General features: G+C 35.3%; 1 protein-coding gene across 1 annotated transcript; it reads left to right on the top strand.

Moving 5' to 3' along the window:
* The first annotated feature begins 5,077 nt into the window (after positions 1 to 5,077).
* LOC145043584 (ARM repeat superfamily protein) lies at positions 5,078 to 21,530 on the top strand. The gene is made up of 44 exons (XM_078992284.1): positions 5,078 to 5,410; positions 5,966 to 6,151; positions 6,302 to 6,391; positions 6,558 to 6,631; positions 7,239 to 7,394; positions 7,509 to 7,626; positions 7,740 to 7,795; positions 7,988 to 8,042; positions 8,137 to 8,193; positions 8,291 to 8,392; positions 8,555 to 8,635; positions 8,748 to 8,800; positions 9,327 to 9,396; positions 10,336 to 10,399; positions 10,557 to 10,705; positions 10,787 to 10,914; positions 11,023 to 11,080; positions 11,714 to 11,811; positions 11,991 to 12,078; positions 12,189 to 12,254; positions 12,353 to 12,412; positions 12,867 to 12,953; positions 13,045 to 13,231; positions 13,291 to 13,334; positions 13,437 to 13,556; positions 13,642 to 13,764; positions 14,263 to 14,315; positions 14,393 to 14,441; positions 14,994 to 15,052; positions 15,141 to 15,280; positions 15,360 to 15,520; positions 16,314 to 16,442; positions 16,701 to 16,786; positions 16,894 to 17,009; positions 17,099 to 17,211; positions 17,658 to 17,781; positions 18,187 to 18,308; positions 18,804 to 18,981; positions 19,056 to 19,275; positions 19,349 to 19,676; positions 20,212 to 20,351; positions 20,639 to 20,763; positions 20,880 to 21,081; positions 21,220 to 21,530. The coding sequence occupies exons 1-44, from the start codon at positions 5,306 to 5,308 to the stop codon at positions 21,305 to 21,307; spliced, it is 4,908 nt and encodes a 1,635-aa protein (XP_078848410.1). The 5' UTR covers positions 5,078 to 5,305; the 3' UTR covers positions 21,308 to 21,530.
* Positions 21,531 to 23,801: the final 2,271 nt, after the last annotated feature.

Here is a 23,801-nt window from a genome sequence, read left to right on the forward strand (position 1 = left end):
CAGCGGCTCGGTCCCGACTGGCCTTTTGGCCTCCCATCTGATCCCTTGGGCTTCTTCCCCGAAGCCCCTGATGCCTGACCATCCTCAAGTTTCCGTTTCCGAATGTGCTCCAAATCTATCTCTCTCTCCCTAGCCCTGGCAATCATGGAGTCCAGGGTAGGGCAAGCCGAAAAGCTAACATGCTCCCGAATGTCAGCTCGTAGCATATCATGGTAACGAGTCCTCCTCATATCCTCGTCACCTGCATACTGGGGCACCAATAAAGCCCTCTCCCGAAACTTGGCAGTGATTTCCGCCACGGTCTCTGTCGTCTGCCTCATGTCTAAAAACTCCCTGGCCAGCTGCTGAAGCTCGACCGCTGGCGCAAACTCTGCCCTGAACCTAGCCACAAAGTCCGACCAGGTCATTGCCTCGATAGCCGAGGCTCCCAACGAGTCACCCACTGACTCCCACCAATCTCGGGCCCGGTCCCGCAAACACCCTGCTGCGTACCTCACCTTCGACCCCTCGGGGCAGAAGCTGGTCAACTGGGCGGACTCGATATCCGCAATCCACCGCCTGGCGACAATGGGGTCCTTCACCCCATGGAAATCCGGCGCACCACTGCCCCTGAAGTCCTTGAAGGACAGTGTGCGAGATCCCGACTGGCTAGAGGCCAAGTCGCTCCTGAATGCCCGTAGGCGATCCTCCATCAACTCCACGATCCCTTCCTTGATCGACCCAAAGATGATGTGGGTCGACTCAAGGATGCCCCTAGTGATCTCCGACGTGATGAACTCACGTAGCCTCTCCTCAATCGGCTCGGTGCCAGATCCCGAACCTGACCCCTCTCCTGACCCGCCATCTGTCGGTCTCGGTCGAAGTACCACCATTCTGCAAAACATCATAATAATCATTAGTGGTACTGCTACTTTCTGAGGGATCTCAACTACTTACAAGTTCCTTGGTCTCGTCTTGGCCTTCCTCGGCTCGGGTACGGATCCTCTGCTTTCAGTAGTACGGGCCCATACTACCTTCCACATCTATCCGTACCTTCTCCGAGGAATTCCTCGACTCCACCAACTCCCCTTTACTACTGCTACTCTCTGATATTCTCGTCCTAGGCTTGCCCTAGGGAAAACTCAAGTTCAACACAACTGGTCCTCAGCTGCTGTAGGTCTCCTCATAATGCCAGTTAGCCACCACCTAAACACCATCACATGTGATGAGGATTAGATAATCCTTCAAGTAAAAGATCCGTCCCTATAACGGTTGGACTCAAACAAGAGCTGCGCAATAGGGCCAGTTCCAACACTTTGGGATTATTCAACCCTGATTACATGTGGTGTGACGTGTTTACCTAGTGGCTCACTCCCATTACTCAGAATCCCACCAAGCACGAAGCAAGCAGCATTCGGATAAAGAAAAACAGACTCAAGCCAAAACCGTTCTTAGAACAAGAAACGACGCGTAACATAGGATGCTAAGCTCACACTATCAGGCATAACCTAAACAGGCTATCCTACTGCTGTCTACTCAATTCTAGCATGCAATATCCATAAAGCTGTAGCAAATAAACAGGCACATAAGGCATCACTCCTAGATCCTTAGCTTATTCTAGCATGCAATATTCATAAAGCTGATAAACATAACATAAACTTGTATGGGTACTATGGGGAATACTTACTTGAGCTCGGCCGGTCGCGCACGTCACACACTTTGCTCTTTCTTATGACTCTTTTCCGGGTTTTAAAGAACAATTTCTTTTGGAAAATCTTTCAATCCCTCGATTTGAGTCCAAACACTCCCGAAGGCGTGTCCGAATCCCTCAAACCAGGGCTCTGATACCAACTTGTAACGACCCAATTTTTACGTTCGAAAAATTTCATTTTTAAGGTATTACTTTAGAAAAACATTAATAAATAAAAACATTGTTTGTTCACACCATAACACATCGCAACCATGTTCCAGAAAGTCAAACCATACATCACATCAAAATATCAGAGTACAATCCCAGTAAATCTCATAAATGCGGAAACCGAAGAGTGTGTGTATGACGTGCCGCTACCGCGCCGGCTCCTTCCCCTTCGATGCAGAGGTGCCTGAAAACAAAACTGTAAACGTAAGCACAAAGCTTAGTGAGTTCCCCCAACGTACCGCATACCATACAAACACATAACATACGTACTGCCAGGCTATTATGGGGTGCCTGACTACCCGGTACCGCCATTCTGGGGTGCCGACCTACCCATACGGCCATTCTGGGGTGCCGTCTTACCCGTGTCAAGCCATTCTGGGGTGCTGACCTACCCATGTCAAGCCATTCTGGGGTGCTGACTACCCATCGGTCCTAACAACCGATCCTCGGGGACTATTTCACCCCCTACTACTACGATCACATATAACATAACAAGCCAGCATGCAAACATATCATCACATACTGTCAGACGTATCTGGGGTGTCTGACTACCCTTTGGTCCTAACAACCAAACTCTACTACTATCACATACAACATATCATGCTAGCATATAACATATCAGGTAGTAGCAAACTTAGATGATATCACAAAGACAATCATCTATCATACATCTCCTACTGGTGGGTCGGCAGTTGTGGCCTTAGGCCCACTGCTACTGGATGGTAACTCACCTCAAAGTAGCTGCTGAACTGATCGGGAACTAACTGACTGCTGCTGCTCCGGGAGTCCTCCGGCTGCAATTCCCACAACATACTCAATCAAACACTGCTAACTGTCCTTTAGGTAAAATGACCATTTTACCCCTGGTTTAGCTCTAAGCCAATGCTAGGGTCAACTTTCAGTTGACCCGACTCGCCGAGTGGATCACCACTCGCCGAGTCCCTAGCAAACCATTGTCCTGGGTCCCTGGTTCTACTCGTCGAGTCGGGCTATGACTCGACGAGTTCACCTTCTAACTGTCGTTCAACTCCTTCATCCTACTCGCCGAGTTGCATGAACAACTCGTCGAGTTCATCTTCATCCGATGAACACTTTATGCAAGATTCGCCGAGTTGTATGAACAACTCGCCGAGTCTGTTCTTGATCTATGAAGATTGCCTTGGACTCGCCGAGTCAGGGCATTGACTCGCCGAGTCCTAACATGGGTGAGTTCAGCTCCCAACTCACCGAGTCACCCCCTGTGACTCATGGCTCAACTCGACACATGAAGAAGGGACAAACTCGAAGACTCGCGAGCAGACTCGCCGAGTCACATGAACGACTCGCCGAGTCGTTGCCATGCACTCCTTAAATATACCGATTTGCTCGATTCCAGTCCATGCCATTCATAGATCTGGACTTCTAGGACACGAATCACACGTAAAGTTTCCAACTTTACGTGTGGATATTCACCAATATGGATTATAGGGCTCAAAATGTCTCAAAAGGGTAGATCTAGGGCTAACAAGCCTCATGGGGCCAAAAAGCTAATAGATCTGAGCTCCTGGAGCTCAATCTTGCATAGATCCAAAGGCCAAACGCCTTATTACGACATATAATGCACATACAAACTTGGGGAATTGACCAAGAAGGACCCAAATGAAGTTTTAAGCATAGAATCAAGGGGAAAACGGGTTATACCTCAAAGGAACTGCTGGAAGGACACAAATAATGCTTGGATGGCTTCCCTTCTTCTGGATCTACTTCCTTCCTCTTTCAAAGCCTTCAAAAACACACCCACTAACCTCAAACTCTCAAAGAAATAGCTTAGAACGAGAGATACAGGGCTGTAAGGGTCAATGGGGACCGGCTTGGGGCTGATAAGTCCTTTAAATAGGGTGCAAACCCCTGAAACTTAGGGTTTCATCCAACAGCTGTGACTCGCCGAGTCCAGGATATGGACTCGCCGAGTCACCAACTTAAACGTGTCCCGGTTCACGCCTCCACTCGGCGAGTCGGACCTATGACTCGCCGAGTCCAAGGCAAAAAAAAGAAAGGAAATACTCAATAACATTTACGTACCAGGAACCGGGTGCTACATGATGAATTTGATTGTGTGGCCTTTTCCTTGCTGTTGCACACAAAGGAATGACGCCAATGATGTGACGTCAATCTCCGAAGTACTTCGATTTGGTGAAATCCTTCAAGACTAGCAGTCACACTCAACAATGAATAATGTAAGTCACGTACGTACCGGGAGGAGATCCCGAAGAGGCACTCCAACGATCAAGTTAGTGATTGGTGATTGATTCTGTAAGTCTGCAATGAGTGAGAGTAGAGATCGTATCATGTACCTAAAATGTCCATACTCTTATATAGTTAGGGTTTTTCGTAGTTGACCACTAAGATCACATGGGTACGAGACCGCCTGCTCAACGTCTTTATCGGTCCATGTGATTCCTGATAGATCTTCCGTGACTTTGATTGGTGGGGAAGGAATCTTCATTAGTGGCATGAAATTCCACTTTGGCTGACGTATGTCCCGTACATGTTGAGTCATCCTTTCCACACAATGCTCACGTGCCAGTGATGGGCCCACAAGAGCGCGTTGTCTCGATAGTCAATCGGATTGACACGCAATGAGACTTGCATGATGGAGCTTGGCTTGAGCTGTCAGTTATGTTCAGCAACAAGGTATCTTAACACCCCGTTCCCGAGTTCAATTTAAAGAGAGAAAAGAAAGGAAATGGGTGGAAGTGGGAGGAAAGTAAGAGAAATTGGTGTTTCCGAGTTTCATTAAAAGAGGGAAGTGGAAGGAAATGAAGGGATCACTTTCCCTCCTAACTTTCCTTCCGATTTGGAAGGATTTGGAGAGAAAGAACAAAATGTTTAACTTTCCTTCCATTTCTCTCCAACTCGAGAACACAAAACACAAATTTCTTTTCCTTTCTCTTCTCTTCTTTTCTCTCCTTACTTTCTTTTCTCTTCTCTTATTTTCTCTGCTACAACTCGGGAACGGGGTGTAAAGGATAGGTAATTAATATTCATGTAATTTACTCTTAAAAATATAAGATCAGCGATTGATAGAAAACATTTTCAGTTGGTTAAAAAAACATCCCATAGAGTGTTATTTTTTTTGCCATTGTCGCGGTTAACAATACAAAGAAAATGACCAAAACCCCATCTCGATCAAACTTGGCTCGGTTAACTTCAAGCTTCAACTCGCTGATCGCGCGCTTCTTCACGTCACACGTGAAAAGCAACTAAACAAAACTGATCTTTTTTTTTTTTTTGCTTCGCCACTCTGATACTAAGAAGAAGATCTGCAAGCGAAAAATCTGAGCTCAAGATTTCGATCGATCGAATTAGCCACACAGACATATGTGCGAATAGAGAAAGAGAGAGGGAGGGAGAAACAGAGGAAGGGGGATGGCTTTCATGGCGGTTTTGGAGTCAGATCTACGGGCCCTCTCCGCCGAAGCACGCCGTAGGTACCCCGCCATCAAAGACGGAGCAGAGCACGCAATCTTGAAGGTTAATTTTACTCTAATTCCTCTTCTGTTCTTTCCCTAGGCTGTGACATTTCTGTTCGATTGATTTAATTTTTGTTTTCTAGTATTCTTACATTTGAACATTTGACCTTTCTATGAGCTAGTGTACATTCTCATTCGATATTGCTATTGAAAGGAATTGTTGCTTCATGAACCTGAACATTTAGCAGCAGCTGCTGTACATAATTCTGTCTATGTTGATCAACATGTAAAAACTTAATTTGAAGGTTCTTGTGCAGCCTAGGGTTCTACAGCTTTACATTAAACTATAATCAATAGTTAAACTAGTTTAATTCAATACTACTTGAGCAATGCTAAAAAGTCTACCACCTAAATCCTGCTGTTAGTGCAAACAAGATGCCATGCCTTACAATCAATTTTACATTTACTACACTTTACTTTATCGTGTCACATACAAAAGAAACTTAATAAGATGATTTCCTTCTCTTGGATAAGTGATCCAATTTGAGCTAGTGCTATGTTGTTTGGATATTTGATGATTGACCTTGAGATTCATGTCTATTTTCTTAACTTGCAGCTCCGCTCATTGTCAAGTTCTAGTGAAATTGCACAACATGATGATATTTTGAGGATATTTTTGATGGCATGTGAAGTTAAGACAGTTAAACTGAGTGTCATTGGTTTATCCTGCTTACAAAAGCTCATAGCACATGATGCTGTAGCCCCATCAGCTTTGAATGAGATTCTTGCCACCTTAATAGATGTAAGTGCCATTGTATCTTTCTTCTTTACTGTTAATTGTTTCATACCATAATGGATTTATCCATGCACCAGTGTTCTATAATAAGCAAAATGGTTTGGTTTGTGTATGCATACATACATACATACATACATAATTTTTGCTGTTTTCCAGCATGGTGAGATGGCAGATGAAGGTGTTCAACTGAAGACCCTTCAAACAGTACTCATAATTTTTCAATCCCGTTTACAACCTGATAGTGAGGTGAGAATTGCAAAGATGCTTTTAAACTCTTTCTTTACTGATTGTTTTTCTTTCTTTTTCTTGCTTTTTTTCTTTTCAAACTATCTGTATTTGTGTATTAGTTTTCCTCTCTTTCTTTCTATGTCTATACATATCCTTTTTGAGTTGATTGTTTTGTGGATTGCAGGAGCATACTGCCCAAGCTCTTGGTATTTGTCTCCATCTTCTTGAGAACAACAAATCTTCTGATAGTGTACGAAAGTAAGATGCAACCGAATTATACTACATATTTACCTGGGTTGAGCCCAATCTTTTTATGGAAAATGTCAGTAACATACTCTACTGTCTTTCATCATCAATACACATTAACTTACCCCTCTTTGTTGCTCCTTTTTTTATCAAGTAATTTCGTAATATGACAAATACTCATTGCATTTATATTGAAGGATGAACAAAAAATAGTCAAATACTACCCGTAGCTTAAAATAAAATGCAAACAAACTACCATAATATTTGTTTGTTATTGATTTTTGAGATGCCAAATATCGCACAAAATAAAAGGAGTAAAATTTAATTTACTTTGGAAATTCCAAATATTCCACAAAAACCTTATCGTTTTTTTCCCAAATGACATCATTTTTTGGGAAATGATGGTGTCATTTCACAAAATTTGTTAAATGGACCCTACCATTTTGGTCATTTTGTGATTACCCCCTTTTCTAAATCAGGTGTTTAATGTTCTCTGTTTATTTTTCTCATATATGTTGATGATACTTCTATATTTCCATGTTTTTGTTTGAGCTATATTCAGTTCTGTGTTAACTAATTTATGTTTCACTTTTTTTTGTTTAACACAAATCATTCCCAGTACTGCAGCAGCTACTTTCAGACAAGCAGTGGCATTAATTTTTGATCATGTTGTGTCTACTGAGTCACTTCCAGCTAGCAAGTTTGTTCATGGAGGATACATGTCACGAAGTTCTTCAGTTTCTTCTGACATTAATCATAGTATAAACAACTCAAGGTATTATGTACACCATGTTTTCAACATAATGATTTTCTTTTCTTTTTTATTTGTGTAATACTAATAAGTAATAACTCATCTGTATTTCACACATGTCTAAATTCCGTTGACCAGGTCAATGGAAGGCTTGATGTATTTAGAAAAGGCAAAGATGAGAGACACATCAACCAAAGCTGGAAAACTTGGGCTACGATTGCTCGAGGACCTGACAGCTCTTGCTGCAGGTGGATCTGTATGTGATAATTTCTGTTTCTATTATTTTCCAAAAGTTGTAAAAATTTCTAAATTTTTAGTTTATTTTATTGAAGATGTGTAAGATAAAAGGTGTGTGTCTCCTTGTTTCAGGCCATTTGGTTACATGTTGGTTCCATTCAGCGGACTTTTGCACTTGATATACTTGAGTAAGGATTCTTCTTTCAATCTTTGGTATCAAAATATAATGGGTTATCTGTAATTTTCCCTATAGTAAATTAGACATGCAAAATAAGGCTCTTTTAGTTTTAACTATTACACTGTTCTATTATTCATCTTTATTGAAAATCCAACATTCCAACTGACCTAATATATTTGTGTTTTTCTCTTTTAATATTCAGGTTTATTTTATCTAATTATGTGGCTGTGTTTAGAGCTCTGCTTCCTTATGAGCAGGTGATTAATATTTAGTAATCCACTTTCTTTATAGAGTTTCTCTCTCATGAAGCAAAAAGAGTTCTAAATTGCTACAAGCCTTAAAAATGTACAGGTCTTACGTCACCAAATATGCTCACTTCTAATGACATCACTCCGTACTAATTCAGAGGTAAATGGTCTAGTCAACTAGTCAACAAGTCAACAAGTCAACATGCTCTAATTTAAATCATATTGCTTACTTTACTTAACTTTGTATTTCATAATAGATTGAAGGAGAAACTGGAGAGCCTTATTTTCGTCGCCTTGTCTTGCGATCTGTAGCTCATATAATTAGGCATTATAGTTCATCCCTCATCACTGAATCTGAGGTATGTTTATTTATTTATGTTTATTTAGCAATTGTGAATGTTTAAAAAATGAAAAGCTAACCACTAATTCTGTACAATCTTAATGGAAGAACTAGCCTTTTGCAATGACACTTCTGTTTTCTTTTTAATTTTGATTTGGCAGTTTTAATTTTGAATGTACAGGTGTTTCTCAGCATGTTAGTGAGGGCTACATCACTTGATTTGCCATTGTGGCATCGTATTCTTGTACTTGAAATCTTGAGGGTAAATCTGGAAGGGTTGAATACAGCTAACTATTGCAGTTTTTAGTCTTTTATATATAAATATTACCTCCCAAAACCTTTCATCCAACTATCAGTTGCTGTACATTTTGCAGGGTTTCTGTGTAGAAGCACATACTCTGAGAATTCTATTTCAGAATTTTGACATGTAAGCTAGTTAACATACTTATGTTGCTAGTTGAAGTTAATTAAGATAACCTATTCATTATGCATCCCTTTTCACACACAAACGGATAGTTTTTCAAGCTGTGGCAATCATGCATTTGTTCATAATGAATTTCTATTTTACAGGGTGGGCAATTGATTAATGTCTTTTGAATAATGTGATGACTAAGTGGACACTAGACATTAAATCTGACCTCTTCTAGCATCATCATGTTTCCTTATATAAAACATATAAGAAATAAATGATGTTTAGTTGTTACATGATCTTGAACTTGGTAATAGTCATGTACTACAATATCTGTCCTAAAAGCGTTCAAGAACCCTGACTACATATTGTAACAATACATATTAATGAATCTTTATTTCATATGTTTTCTGCTTATTTAGATTAATTCACACAAAAAAATTAGATCTTCCTTTGTTCGTCTACATGCTTCATCAAGTAGTCTACAAAATACTTCCACATAGTTGACTGATAAAGTAGATAACAAAGTGCCATTTTTTTGCAGGAACCCAAAGAACACAAATGTAGTTGAGGGTATGATAAAAGCTCTTGCTCGAGTGGTTTCAAGTGTGCAGGTACTACATGTTTTTTTTAATATATATATATATATATATATATATATATATATATATATATATATCCAATAACTTATAGTTTGTCTAAATATTTCATCTAGTTGATAGAAATTCAAGTTGTGATAATATCCTCTTTTCTTCGAACACTACTCTTTCAATGCAAATTCTCTATTGCTTGTGCTTTTTTGACTTGTTTAGTTAGGTTAAATACTTTGCTTGAGTAAAAGGTAATTTTGCATATATAAAAGGTATATAAGTCTAGAGGTTGACAGGTTGTCCACTAAACCTGTAGAGTCTAGGGGTTTTGTACTTTTGTAATAGTCAGTTTTCGAAAGATATATGAAGTTATATAGAATACCCTTTATTTTCCAGAAATTTTCATCTTTTAGAAATCTTTGATCTTGGTGTTAATGGAGTGTTCCCTTTCTTCTTAATCACTTAGTGGATTCTTCTTCCTTTTACAGATTAGATTTGTGAGTTCTTAAATTATTATTTTGTTGACAATGTTTTTTTTTCCTCGTGTTGGAAGGAAAGGAAAGAAACTTGTCAATTTTACAATGGTACCCTTATCATATAAAATGAGTTGGTTTATGTCAGGGAGGGTGGTTTGGTCATTCAATCATAGAATATTTCATACTTTTCTCTCCAAGTCTTCTCATGTTGGTTAAAATTACATTTTTGGTCGCCAAGTATAGTTTATCTTTCAGTTTTGGTCCCAAAAAGTTTTCTCTTGCTATTTTTGTTCTTATTTAACATTTTTGGTTTCTTTTCCAAATAAAATGACTATATTTTGGGGAGCAAAGTTACAAATATTAGCCATACTAAGGAACAATTGCAAGAAAAAACATTTTGGGACCAAATTTACAAAAATATTCCATCTCCAGGGACCAATAATGTAATTTGCTCTAAATATAATATCACTCCAATTCCATTTCCCAGTTTCAGGAGACAAGTGAAGAGAGCTTGGCAGCTGTTGCGGGAATGTTTACTAGTAAAGCTAAAGGTAATGATGATCAATAAACAGGAAATATCTTTATGCTTATTTTCAACTGCTATGCATTTATGATCCCTTCATATTAGAATTCCTTCAAATTCCAATTCCGATGACAGATTTCATTCCTTCCAAAATGGAATTCAATTCCTTTCTTCCTCTCTTTCAGGAGTTGAATGGAGTTTAGATAATGATGCATCCAATGCTGCTGTTTTGGTTGCAAGTGAAGCCCATGCAGTAACTTTAGCCATTGAGGGCCTACTTGGAGTTGTTTTCACAGTGGCTACCTTGACAGATGAGGCAGTGGATGTTGGTGAGGTAACTTTGCATTTTCTTATTTTATTTATTTCTATGCTTTAATTCTTATGTAACATGACATGCTTTTTTTTTTTTACTCAGCTTGAATCCCCAAGATGTGAGTCAGATCCACCTGCAAAGCTTATTGGAAAAACTGCAGTTCTATGTACAACCATGGTTGATTCAGTGTGGTTGACTGTCCTTGATGCACTATCCTTGATTTTATCCAAGTACTGTTTTTTTTTTTTTTAAATTATTGTAAAAACAAATTATTGTTTCTCTTTTTTTATTGTAAAAACAAATTATTGTTTCTCACTGAAGTTTTTTTTAACAAACAGAACACAGGGTGAGGCTATAGTGTTAGAGATATTGAAGGGTTATCAAGCGTTCACACAGGTAGCTGCTAAATTCTAATTCTTAAAGAACAATATGCTGTATAAAAGGTCAATGATATATAGGGACACATATATTTGTCCATCTATTTATAGTACACACTGTGTTCTTTTTGGAACTTTGTAATGTGACTAAAATACCCTTAGATGAAGACAAAAATAGCAAATGTAAAAGAAAAAGAGAACTCTGACCAGTTCACTATAGTCTGGATAAGTTACAAATATCCCTTACTAAAAAATGAAATACTTGTTTATTTTGAGTTGCCCTAAAAACTGTGTCTATTTTCTTTTTTGTTAAGTTTTAAATTCAAATTTAGGATCATGCTAATTATTATTTATTACTTGATGTCGATGAGTTGACTTTGTTCTACGATTTTTCTCTATTTTGTCCATGTTAAGGGGTATTTTAGATATTTAACCAATAGTCAAACAATTGTTTTGAACTGTGCCATGTGCCTTTTACATGTATATATACATAGATGAATAAATTTGTATCTTTATTCTTAGTTAGAAATAAATCCAGTGTGGTTGATTTTTCACATGTAATTCCACATATGGTCCTGCTTTTTCTTTACTTTGCATTATTAATCACTATCTTTTTTAAAGGGTACATTGGGTATTTCCGCTTTTTTTGCAGGCATGTGGTGTTCTTCGAGCTGTGGAACCTTTAAATTCATTTCTTGCATCACTTTGCAAATTCACCATAAGTTCATCAAATGAATCTGAAAGGAGAAGGTACTCAGTACTCACTACTCCTCTCTCTATGGTTGTTTTATATGAGCTTTATTCTTCCATCCCTTTTTCTTGATGCATTATTCATTTTGCATTCCAATTCTTATCTATAAAGGAATAAGCTCAAAGATTACCATGTGTTCATTTGTAAAATCTACATTAATTATATTGTTTATTTTTAGCCGAAGTTTACAATCTGTGGGGTCAAAGCGGATAGAAGTAGTGGTAGATCAAAGGGATGTTGTTATTCTTACACTTAAGAACGTTCAGGTATATATGGTTTATGTGAATGCCATTGTTGTTAAATTCCCTTTTTTATTTTTGCCTATTTTGATCATCCAATCAGTAACTTGCTTTCTTTTGTGTTTCATGTAAGTTAGGCCCTCAGGACTCTCTTCAACATAACTCATCGGTTATACAATGTTCTAGGACCTTCGTGGGTGTTGGTATATGACCATTTACTTTTGTGTGTATATAATAATAATAATTTAAATTAAAATAATATAAATATAAATATAACAGCAGTTTATCTTCTACAATGTAGGTTTTGGAGACTCTAGCAGCACTTGATCGAGTAATTCATTCTCCACATGCAACAACCCAGGTAATACAATGGTCATTTTTTTCTTTATTATTTTTTGACTAGTTAATCTATCTATATATTAAATATACAAAATAAAAATTAAGATATCGGAGAAGGTTGGTGATAGTAGATTATGATAAATTAGTTAAATTTAAGTGACACGTGCTTAAAAAACCAGAAGTTACTTAGATGAGTGGACTTTATAAAATATATAAGACAGAGGAGGATAAGTTAGTTAACTTTTAAAAAACGATTTTGAAAAAGGTTAATCTACTAGAGAAGGTTTGTGTTAATTGTTTTTTGTAAAATAAATATTACTGGAAAGATGATGTGGCAAAAATAATAAGTCTTTCAGAGGTGTAAAACTGGCGGGTTTGGGTTACAGCTCATAATGAGTAAATGTTAATTACTTTTTTCTTTCTAAATCAACTGTTTGACCCATTATCATTTTAAAAAATATTGGTTCTTTATTCAGGATGCATCTGCAGCTGTCTCAAAGCTTCCTAGAGAAACATCTGGCCAGTATAGTGAATTCAGTATTCTCTCATCTTTAAATTCTCAGGTGACCTTTATATTTCCCTTGAACAATAAATATAACCAAATATTTTATCAATTTACTAACCTCTTGTTTTTTCTTTTTTTGTTGTGTGAAGTTGTTTGAAAGCTCTGGATTGATGCATATATCTGCAGTTAAATCACTTCTTTCTGCACTCCGCCAGCTGTCACATCAATCAATGGCTGGAACATTAAGTGGTATTTCACAAACATCAAGTCAGAAAACAGGAAGCATTAGTTTTGCAGTTGAGAGAATGATATCCATTCTAGTCAATAATATTCACAGTAAGTTATTTTAATGCTTGTTATTTGCTTTAGTTTGTGGCTTACCTATTTTCATGCAGGGATTCAGCCACTGTGGGAAGAAGTTGTTGGACATTTTGTTGAGGTTATTACATTTTACATGATTACATCACATTTTATGCATTCTGAAACATGCTGACATCATCATTACAAACCTGTAATTAACATGATAAGGTGTTTTTTGCAGCTTGCTAATAGCCCTAATCACCACTTGCGAGCTATGGCGCTTAATGCTTTGGACCAATCAATTTCTGCAGTTTTAGGTTCAGATCAGTTTGAGGAGCATGCATTGTCAAGACACGTTGGTGTATGTGAAAATGTTCCAATTTTATGTCTTTCTATACAAGAATTACACTTCAGTTTATTAAAAAAACATTTTTTTTTGTTACTAGAGCAAAACAGAAATGAAGGCACTTGAAATCTCTGTGATATCTCCACTTCATGTCCTCTATGGTTCGTGTCAGAGCAGTGATGTTCAGGCTGGATCCTTAAAAATCCTTCTGCATGTTTTAGAGGTAACGTGTTTCATTTTTTTAAATGTTCAAGTGTGTGTGTGTATTTGGTATATCCTCTTTCCCATATAAATTCTTTTGGTTCCAATTTAAAGATGCCCGATATCAATTGACTTTTTTCACATAGCCCAATTACAGATTTTGTTACATGGTTTCTATTTGATGCGGTTTTGGTCCCTGGGCCGTTAATTCTAACTGTTCATGTGTTAACATCATAAAATAACCTATTTACCCTCTTTTTTATTTGTAATATTATTGTTATCATAATCATAAAATATAACTCCATTGGAATTGTTAAAATGGTGTGTATAAAAGACAAAAAACAAAGGGATGAAATGGGGGTAAATCTGTCATTTTACTGTCCCACATTTACCATTTTTGACTTTTTGTAATTTACTCAAGATTTTATAATCCTCCAATTTTGTGGGATGAATGGAGTATGTACTTTATTTTGTTTCATAGTTCATGTTCTTTCTTTTGGTGGAAACTTTTTTTTTGCAGAGGCATGGTGATAAGCTGTGTTATAGCTGGCCAAATATTCTTGAAATGCTAAGGTAACAATTGGTCACATCTTTGTTTGGTGTTTGTATGCTGTGATGTTGGTTAAACCTCTCATTCCTTTCTTCTTTAGATCAGTTGCTGGATCATCTGAAAAGGATCTTGTCACACTCGGATTCCAGGTTAGTAAAAAGGAACTTGTATTTGTATTTGCTTAACCATTTAATTCAGTTCATGTGTATATTAAATTATTAATGCATATCAAACAATATAGTTAAATAGCCATTCCATTCCAATAGGTCATCCTAAAAAGATAACCGAATGTAATCACTCATTCCATTAGCTTGTCCAATCTATTACATTTTTATTCCATTCCATCCAACCAGATAGACCAGTTGATTAGTTAATCACCAGAACTGAGCATACCTCTTGTAGATTCATATTATAACAAATCACAAAAATGATGCTAGAAGTAGAAAAAAGATAAGATACCATATTGTATGCAGCAGACTATTTTCATTTTTTTTTTTTAATTCATGTTATTAGTTTGGGGGCTACATACCTAGTTAAACCATTGCATAAAATGACTGAAAGCAGTAGCAGTTCTGGTGAAAAGTCAAAAAAAACTACAGTTGTAGCATATTCATGGATTTGTTTAATTTTACATTTATCCCATGCTTTGAAAACTGTTTTATCATTGATTACTTTACCCATCTTTCTCTCTTTTCTTGTAGAGCCTACGAGTCATCATGAATGATGGGCTTTCAACTGTACCTCCAGAATTTCTCCACGTGTGAGTTTTTTTTTTCAACAAAATATTTATGAGTTTTGATAAATAATTATTTTGGTTCTTTACTGAGCTTGTTCTTGGAGTTATGCAGATGTTTAGATGTTACTGGTGCATATAGTGCTCAGAAGACTGAATTGAACATCAGTTTAACAGCAATTGGCCTGCTGTGGACTTCAACTGATTTTATAGCAAAAGGTCTTTTAGAGGTCCCTACAGAGGATAGGGAAAGAGGTTTGGCTCTGATTTGGTATATCATTTTGTTATCTTCAGTTTACAAATAAGTTATATCTTTAGATTGTTTATTTTGCAGAAATGTTAGAGAACAAGAATGGTGACAAGATAGAACAGAGTCTGAATATTGTTAAAAAAGTTAACCAACATGATCCTTCAGTAACTGTAGCTGAACATGAAAAATTGCTGTTTTCTGTTTTTTCGTTACTCCAAAAACTGGGAGCTGATGACAGGCCAGAGGTAATATCTATTTATTTAGATTTTAGACAACCATATTTGTCTTCTTGAAACTTATAGAATATACTCCAGCCTGAAATTAATTAAATGATATCATTGAATAGAAATTGGGGTTTATTACTTTGCTTTTTGTGTTGAAAAAGTTGGTAACCATTGCAAGAGCTTTTTCAGCTCACTTATCTCTCTGCAACTTGTTGCCAATGAGTTTTTTCAAACCCTTTTCATTTTTTTTTTTTCAATTTGTTAATTACTTTATAAGTTTTAATATCATTTTGAAATATAAATACTTTATTTAAAATAATGCAAAATAAAAATATCTATATGAACAATATAAAAAGTTAAAAATCAATTTAAATTTATACTAATAGTTATATTTATTTTAATTTTTTTTTTCTCTATGATAATAAAATTATATATTAAATAAGTTTTATCTTTTAAATTTATTTAATGTAATAAGAAAATTATATGCACTGTTTAATTTCAAATAGATTGATTTATATAAAAAAGAATAATTTAAAATTGGTGGGGACCATAAATAAGTTGAGGAAAGGTTATTGTTATGGTGGAGATATGTTAAGGCTTTTGGGTTATTGCTTTAGGTATCTGTGATATCCTTCATATATGATAAAATATTTTCTTTGGTAGTGTAGATTGTAGAATATTAAAGCAAGCAATACCTTTTCTCATGTATACATTTGTATATAAAATGCTTATGATTCATATATATGCTATGTCTACATATGGAAGCTATTATTTACATGTAACTTTGGCTATTACTTTTGTTATTCATGTTTAGGTTAGGAACTCAGCTGTGAGAACACTTTTCCAAACCCTTGGGAGCCATGGGCAAAAGCTTTCAAAAAGCATGTGGGAAGATTGTTTATGGAATTATGTTTTCACCACTTTGGATCGTGCTTCTCACATGGTAAGATTTAGTGTATGCAAGATATACATCATAGTGTTTACAGTTACATGCAAGAAACGACAACATACTTCCGTTTTTTTGTTTATTATATAATCATACTTACATTCCTTCCTATTACCACATCATACTTTGAAAATTCAACCCAATTATAGCAATGTCATTCAAATATGAAATAATTTTTACTTCTATAATTTAATAGATTTTACAAAGTATAATGCCCTAATAAGAAAAAACAAAAATATATATATATATTTACAGGCTGCAACATCTTCCAAAGACGAATGGCAGGGGAAAGAACTCGGTGTCCGTGGTGGAAAAGCAGTTCATATGCTCATACATCATAGGCATGTCAACATAGACTTTGTTTCATTCATATTTCTACACTAATTTCACTCTTCTTTTCAGTTTTACAATAACTCTAATTTTAATATATTTTTTTAAAAACATCCAGTCGTAACACTGCTCAAAAACAATGGGATGAAACACTTGTGCTTGTATTTGGTGGAATTGCTCGTATCCTGCGTACTTTCTTTCCACTATTAATAAGTTTAACCAATTTTTGGTCAGGTATGTCTTCATTTAAAAGATTATAATTTCATCAAAAACATGTGTGCTTTAAAAAAGAACAATGGTGAAGTTGAATATTTGTTGTGTAGGATGGGAGTCTTTGCTCTGTTCTGTGAAGAACAGCATTGCAAATGGCAGTAAAGAGGTTGCCCTTGCTGCAGTAGGGTGTTTGCAGTCAACAGTCCTCTCTCATTCCCCCAAGGTATGCATGCTATTTTCTTTAATTAACTTTCAAAGTTTGATTTATATTTAAGTATTTTTTTTTTTCTTTATTGTAAATGTAGACGATTGAAGTTTCTATTTCTATTTGTTTTAATATAATATAATTTTGGTCATATGATAAAAAAAGATGAATGAAATTGAATTCCTTCCTAGGAATATGGTGAAATCCATCAAACATGGAATTCCAAGGATTCCGGCGGAATTGAATTCCACCCATTTGGCAAAGAGGCCATGGAATGGAATCTCGTATTCAAATTCCGTCGGAATCCATGAACTAAACACACATGTAGCCTTGTTGGTATTGTTATGTGAAATTCTTTTCTTGCAATCTCGTTTTAAGTGTTGGAAACTATTTTGCTATAATGGTTCAAAATTAATTTAGTTAAACGTTCATCCATCTACTTATAATGTAATCCTTTGGACTAGGGAAATCTGCCAATGCAATATCTCAAATCTGTTCTTGATGTTTATGATATTGTTCTCCGCAATCCAACTGCATGTGGTGACATGGCAGCAAACAAGGTGAAGCAGGAGATAATACACGGGCTAGGTAATAGTTTCCATGACCTTTGTCAGCTAATTGCAAGAAATAGCAACATACTTTCATTTGTTTGTGTATTATAGCATCCCACTTCCATTTCTTTCTATTATAACATTGTACTTAAATATATTTTCCTACTAAGGCATTGTGCTTTGAAAAATCTGCCTAATTATAGCATTGAAAAATCCTTTGTATTTATAATTGGATATATTTTTCAAAGTAGAATGCTGTAATAGGAAGAAATGGAAGTATGATGATATAATAAACAAATCAATAAAAATATGTTGCTATTTCTTGCATTTTGACCATAAACATGTGCTTCATGTTTTATCAACCCCCTGCTGCTCATATAACAGTTTTCAATAAACCATCACATTCACCAAAAAAATTCTGAATTTCTTCTCTTTTTAACAGGAGAAGTGTATGCACATGCACAAGGGATGTTTGACAGCAGCATGTATGGGCAGTTGCTTTCCATCATCAATTCTGCTATCAAAGAAGCAAAGATCACTCAGAACAACTTTGAAGCTGAATTTGTGAGTGTGCTAATCTTTGCATAAGTTGGATGCTAGCAATTTACTATCATATATTCGTCTCTTACAGCATATCCTACTTTCATTTCTCTCTATTTGCAATTTACTGAAAATTGCTTTGTATTTAGATGACATTGCTATAATTGGTATATTATTAAACGTGAAATGTTGTAATAGGAACCAATGAAAATAACGAACAAAAAAAATACTCAATTAAGGCTAAAGGCTCAATAGTAATAATTACTTGGGTTAAATGGAAGAAATAACAAAGCATTTTTGCACTATCATTTTTCTAGAATCCTTCATGAGTAAGGTAAAGAACATACACTATTAGAAGAATATTATCATACATGTGGAAGCCATTACTGTGATATTATAGGAGATTCTTAATAGCAGCCTAAAGCTACACTACAGATTCTTAGCCTATAGAAATATCTACAAAATAATGACGATAAAAAACATATATTTTGCTTACTATTAAAAACATATATTTTACAGGGACACATACCACCTGTACAACGTGTAGTATTGGACATCATCCCACAATTAAGTCCACCTGAACACCTTCCATCATTGTGGGCAGTCTTCTTCCAAAAGCTCTTGCAATATCTTCCAAATTCTGATTCTTCAGAAGGAGATGCTGCAAATCGTGTTGAATCAAGGGGCTCCATTTTTGGTATTCACTAAGATTTTTTATTTTTATTTTTTTGTTTGTTTGAAGCTAAAAGTTTCATGTATTATCTCCCACAGATGGTAGGAAGATGAGTGATGTGACTAATGGAACCACTTTTAGCGAAAAAATTCAAGTATCTTCATCTTCAAGCTTTGATTCAAAAAAAGCCCCTGCAATCACCATCTCAAGTGATTTATTTGCTGAAAAGCTTGTTCCTGTGTTGGTAGATTTGTTCTTAAAGGCTCCAGTAGCTGAAAAGGCTGTTACATTTCCTTACATTATTCAAGCTCTTGGAAGGTAAAGTAAAAACATATCAATTGCTATCTCTTAGTTACATTTAATCCTTATTATTATTACTACATCATTACAGGTGCATGATAACAAGAAGAGAAAATCCTGATGGTGGACTTTGGGGACTAGCTGTCAAAAGCTTCAACCAGTTACTCGTTGATGACATCAGCAAATTATCACAAGACATAAGCAGCATCAACAGTAACAATAACAAGCCTGCAAGAATTCGGCTTTGGAAAGAAGTTGCTGATGTGTATGAGATATTCCTTGTAGGCTATTGTGGACGTGCTCTTCCTTCCAGCTCACTTGCTGCAATATCAAAGGAGGATGATGAATCCCTTGAAATGGAACTTTTAGATGTTTTGGGAGACAAAATTCTCATGTCAGACATCGATGCTTCTCCTGATGTAACTTCCTTTCACCATTCTACTTATATATTTAACAAAATGGCCCCTATCTTTCACAAAATTACAGAATATTTCATATCATGGTCCCTGCGTTTCACAAAGCCTCAGAAAATAGCCCCTGCAGTTCACAAAGTTACAGAAATGGACCCTGTGTTTCACAAAACTACAGAAATGATCTGTGTTTCACAAAATTATAGAAATGCTAGAATATTTTATAAAATGGTCCCTGTATTTCACAAAATTGCTGAAAATAGCCCCTGCAATTCTCAAAGTTACAGGAATAGACCCTGTGTTTCACAAAACTACAGAAATGGACCATGTGTTTCACAAAATCACAAAATGGTCCCTGCCTAATAGAAAAATACAGTAATGGTCCCTCTGTTTCACAAAATTACAGAAATGGTCCCTATACTTTGAAAATTGCTTTATATGTCGGTAGATTCTTGTAAGTACAATGTTGTAATAGAAAGAAAATACTATAAAGGGTATTTTGGTGATTTGACATAAAATTACGTTCGAATTCCTTTCTTGACAGATCTTGGAACGGTTGATAATTACCCTTGACCGATGTGCTTCTCGTACATGTTCTTTGCCTGTTGAGACAGTTGAACTTGTGCCTCCTCACTGTAGCAGATTCTCTCTCACTTGCTTACATAAGTTGTTTTCCTTGAGCAGGTATTTAATATTTATGACTTCCAACCTTTCATCTCTTCTCAAATAGTTTTTTTTTTATTGATTTTGAGTTATTGGAATATATATTTTTTACTAAATGCCTAATAACATCAGTCTTGCTCTTTCTTTCCAAATAACACTTTTACCTACATAGTTGAGGAAATAGTCAATGATAAAAACACTAAACCTATGATTATTGCTATTAATGCTTAGCTCATGTTTCCCCCTACTTTACTTTCAAATCATCTAAATTATTGTTTTACTGGATGCTTCTGTTTTGTGTTTCTCAGTTACAACAATGAAGCTAACAACTGGAACCCAACTCGAAGTGAAATAAGCAAAATTTCTGTCATGATACTTGTGACAAGATGTGAATACATACTCAAGAAGTTCTTGACTAACGAAAAGGAATTAGGTGCGTAACATCTTTAAATGCTTCTTATCCCATGTAACAAACACAAGCAAAGCTTTGTAATTGTATTATAAGTTATGATAAGTTTTTTGTTTGGATTATTATTATATTATGAAAAGGTGAAAAGGCGTTTCCAGCAGCAAGAATCAGTGAGATTGCTTTTGTTCTCCAAGAGATGGCGCGTGTTGTCTTGCATCCAAAAACAGCTTCAGTTCTTCCATTGCATCCACTTTTGAAAGGCGGTCTCTCAGAGGAGAATCCCGGTCAACGTGCACATTTATTCGTCTTATTTTCCCCCTTATGCGACCTCGTTAAGTCCAGGTAAATTACAGAAACGATCCCTGTGGTATAGTGGAAGTTACAACTTTAGTCCAACTTTGCATTTCCTTACATGGACAAAAATACTAAAGTTAGAAATATAAGTTTGTTTCTTGATATTGGAATTAATTTATTGTTCAGGAATTCTCGAGTTAGAGATCTGGTTCAAGCTTTACTTAGACTCGTGAGTACAGAACTCGGACTAGATAAAATTTGCTTGACAAACTGAGAGAGGATTTAATTTGTACACGTGGTAGTTTTGATCTTGGCTTGGCTTTCTTTCTCAATTATTTTATTAAAATTGTATTTTAATTTTTGATTTCCTTGTGTATTTGTAATTTATTTATATAATAGAATGTAGGCGTGATTCGTGATATGATTTTAACAATTAGTGTAGTCGACTCTAGAATGTTTTTTTTTTTTTTTTTCTCTTATTATTCACATACCCACAATCTATATATGTTTTCAATTGTTTTTTTTTTTTTTTTTATTTGTTTGGAGTAAACGAATATAATGACGCCCGGTAGATAAAATATGATAGTTGGATGTAGGGATCATTTGTATTGTTGCTATGTGTAGTCTTTTTAGGGTACTAAATTACAATCAAATTCACCACATTTGCCATATAAGAAAAGACATTACAAAATTATATGCCAATTATCGAAAATACCATTATTACTTTTTGTGTATTAAACCAAACAGTTTTAAAGGATAATGTTAGAGAATGAAAACCAATAATACTATTATATTTGCTTAATCTTATCCAATTGGGCGTGTAAACTTCTATTTTTTGTTTTATTATACCACTTGTTATGTGAACCATAGTTGGGTTTATTTTTTCCAAATTTGTTTCTTTTGATTTGTATTTGCAATTCCGCATTGAACATTTCTTTTTGATTTCGTTTTTTTTTTCAGATGTCATACTGAGTGCCTTTTTTTTTTTTTTTCTCTGGGTTTTTGTTTTTTAGAATGTACTCAATGAAAAGATGAGATAATTGAGGTTAATATTCATACCGATGGTATGTTAGATGATACTAATCGGTTCTTGACTGAGCTTTGTCCCTTTGTAAAGCAAGCACACACAAGATGAAGAAGAGGAAAAATATGAAGGAAAATACTAACCAAGCTAGCCAAACCTGTTTATGGCAAATACGGAGGATGGGGGTCGATCGAGAAATGAATTGAGGAATGTAAGTAGAATGTGGTCTGATGAAAGAAAAAATTGGCCTGGTGCAAAATTTGTTTGATCCAACGCAAAAAAGGTTTGTCTGATGCAAAATGCTATAATTGACATTAAAGTTAAAGTAAAATACTATAATTGACACAAAAATTAAAATGAAAGGTTATGATCGACATTAAAACGTAAGTAAAATGAATACATATATGACGGTATAATTGGTTGTGGTAACATTGAAACCAAAAATAAAAGGTTTATAGCTCAATTGGGTACGATTAAAAGTTCAACTTAAAAAAAAAAAAAATTCTAATAAAATAATTATATTTTGACCTTTTATATATATATATATATATATATATATATATATATATATATATATATATATATATATATATATATATATATATATATATATATATATATATATAGGGTGAGGTTCAATAATTAACCAAGGAACCATTTTTTTTTCAACTTTTAGAATTTATTTTTTTATAAAAAAATACAGAAATTCATAACTTTTTATCATTTTTCCAATGATATCAAATTCGATTATTTTTTTTATTATTTTTTTTACGTCAAATTGATAATGTGAATTTTTAAAAATTTACAACATGAATCCGGATTCACACGGTGAATCCGAAAAATATTTTTCACATTCACAATGTTAATATATGAATTTAGATATTTTTTGATATTTTTTCGATAAAAAATAAGCTTTAGAAATTGAAAAAAAGATTTGGTTCCTTGAAGAACCAATAATGTGACATCCCCAAAATCACGGCCAGAAAAGACCGGTTTCATTTATGTTTTTAAAATAATTTCAGAGTAAATCTTTTTGATTTAAAAGAGTTGCGGAAGTTGTTCCCAAAAACAAAGTATGATAAAATAATATTTACCAAAACATTTCATAAAGAAATGTATTTTCATTATATAATCAAAACTCAGGATGTTATGTTCCGATACAGAAACAAAACATAAACAACAAAAGATAGACCACACAACAGTTACATATAACAATTGGTCTAATAAACAAAATAACCTGATGATTCATCCATCTTATGCCCTCGCGTCACTACTTGTAATACAAATAAACTAAGTGGGTCAGACTTGGGAGCCTGGTGAACATATATGGTTTTCAACCCGCAATAAATAATTATATTTAATTTCACCAACCAACAATAACCCGATTACCCATTCCCGTTATCCTCACTTTACGTTCCTAAAACAACATCTATCTCAAGGGACCTAATCTAGGATTTTCATCGGGACGGACAATACTGCAAAGAGGTTTCCTCAACAATAGATGTTCTAAAGGCAACCATGAGGGGGATAGAGTACACTGGTGAACACATCGTTTACAACACCTACAGGTTATGAGCCTGCTAACGTTCCACATGACTATCTAGAAAGAGTCTGTGGTCGTTATCCATACTCCGCTGAATAACTAGATCAACAACAACAACATCGATGCCTCTCATCTGTTTATCACACATCAACTATCTACCCATGTTCTACCCAACATATTAGTAGATAAAAATATATATTT

Source organism: Lactuca saligna, chromosome 4 (assembly GCF_052625555.1).
Source record: "Lactuca saligna cultivar CGN05327 chromosome 4, ASM5262555v1, whole genome shotgun sequence".
In the NCBI taxonomy this organism is placed as follows: domain Eukaryota; kingdom Viridiplantae; phylum Streptophyta; class Magnoliopsida; order Asterales; family Asteraceae; genus Lactuca; species Lactuca saligna.

Bases quoted from the DNA above. Each gene is read 5' to 3' on its own strand.
- LOC145043584 (XM_078992284.1), top strand. From the start codon at position 5,306: ATGGCTTTCATGGCGGTTTTGGAGTCAGATCTACGGGCCCTCTCCGCC. The intron at 7,796-7,987 runs GTAAGGATTCTT...TTTAATATTCAG, and splicing joins TTTGCACTTGATATACTTGA to GTTTATTTTATCTAATTATG. The intron at 21,082-21,219 runs GTAAATTACAGA...TTTATTGTTCAG, and splicing joins TGCGACCTCGTTAAGTCCAG to GAATTCTCGAGTTAGAGATC.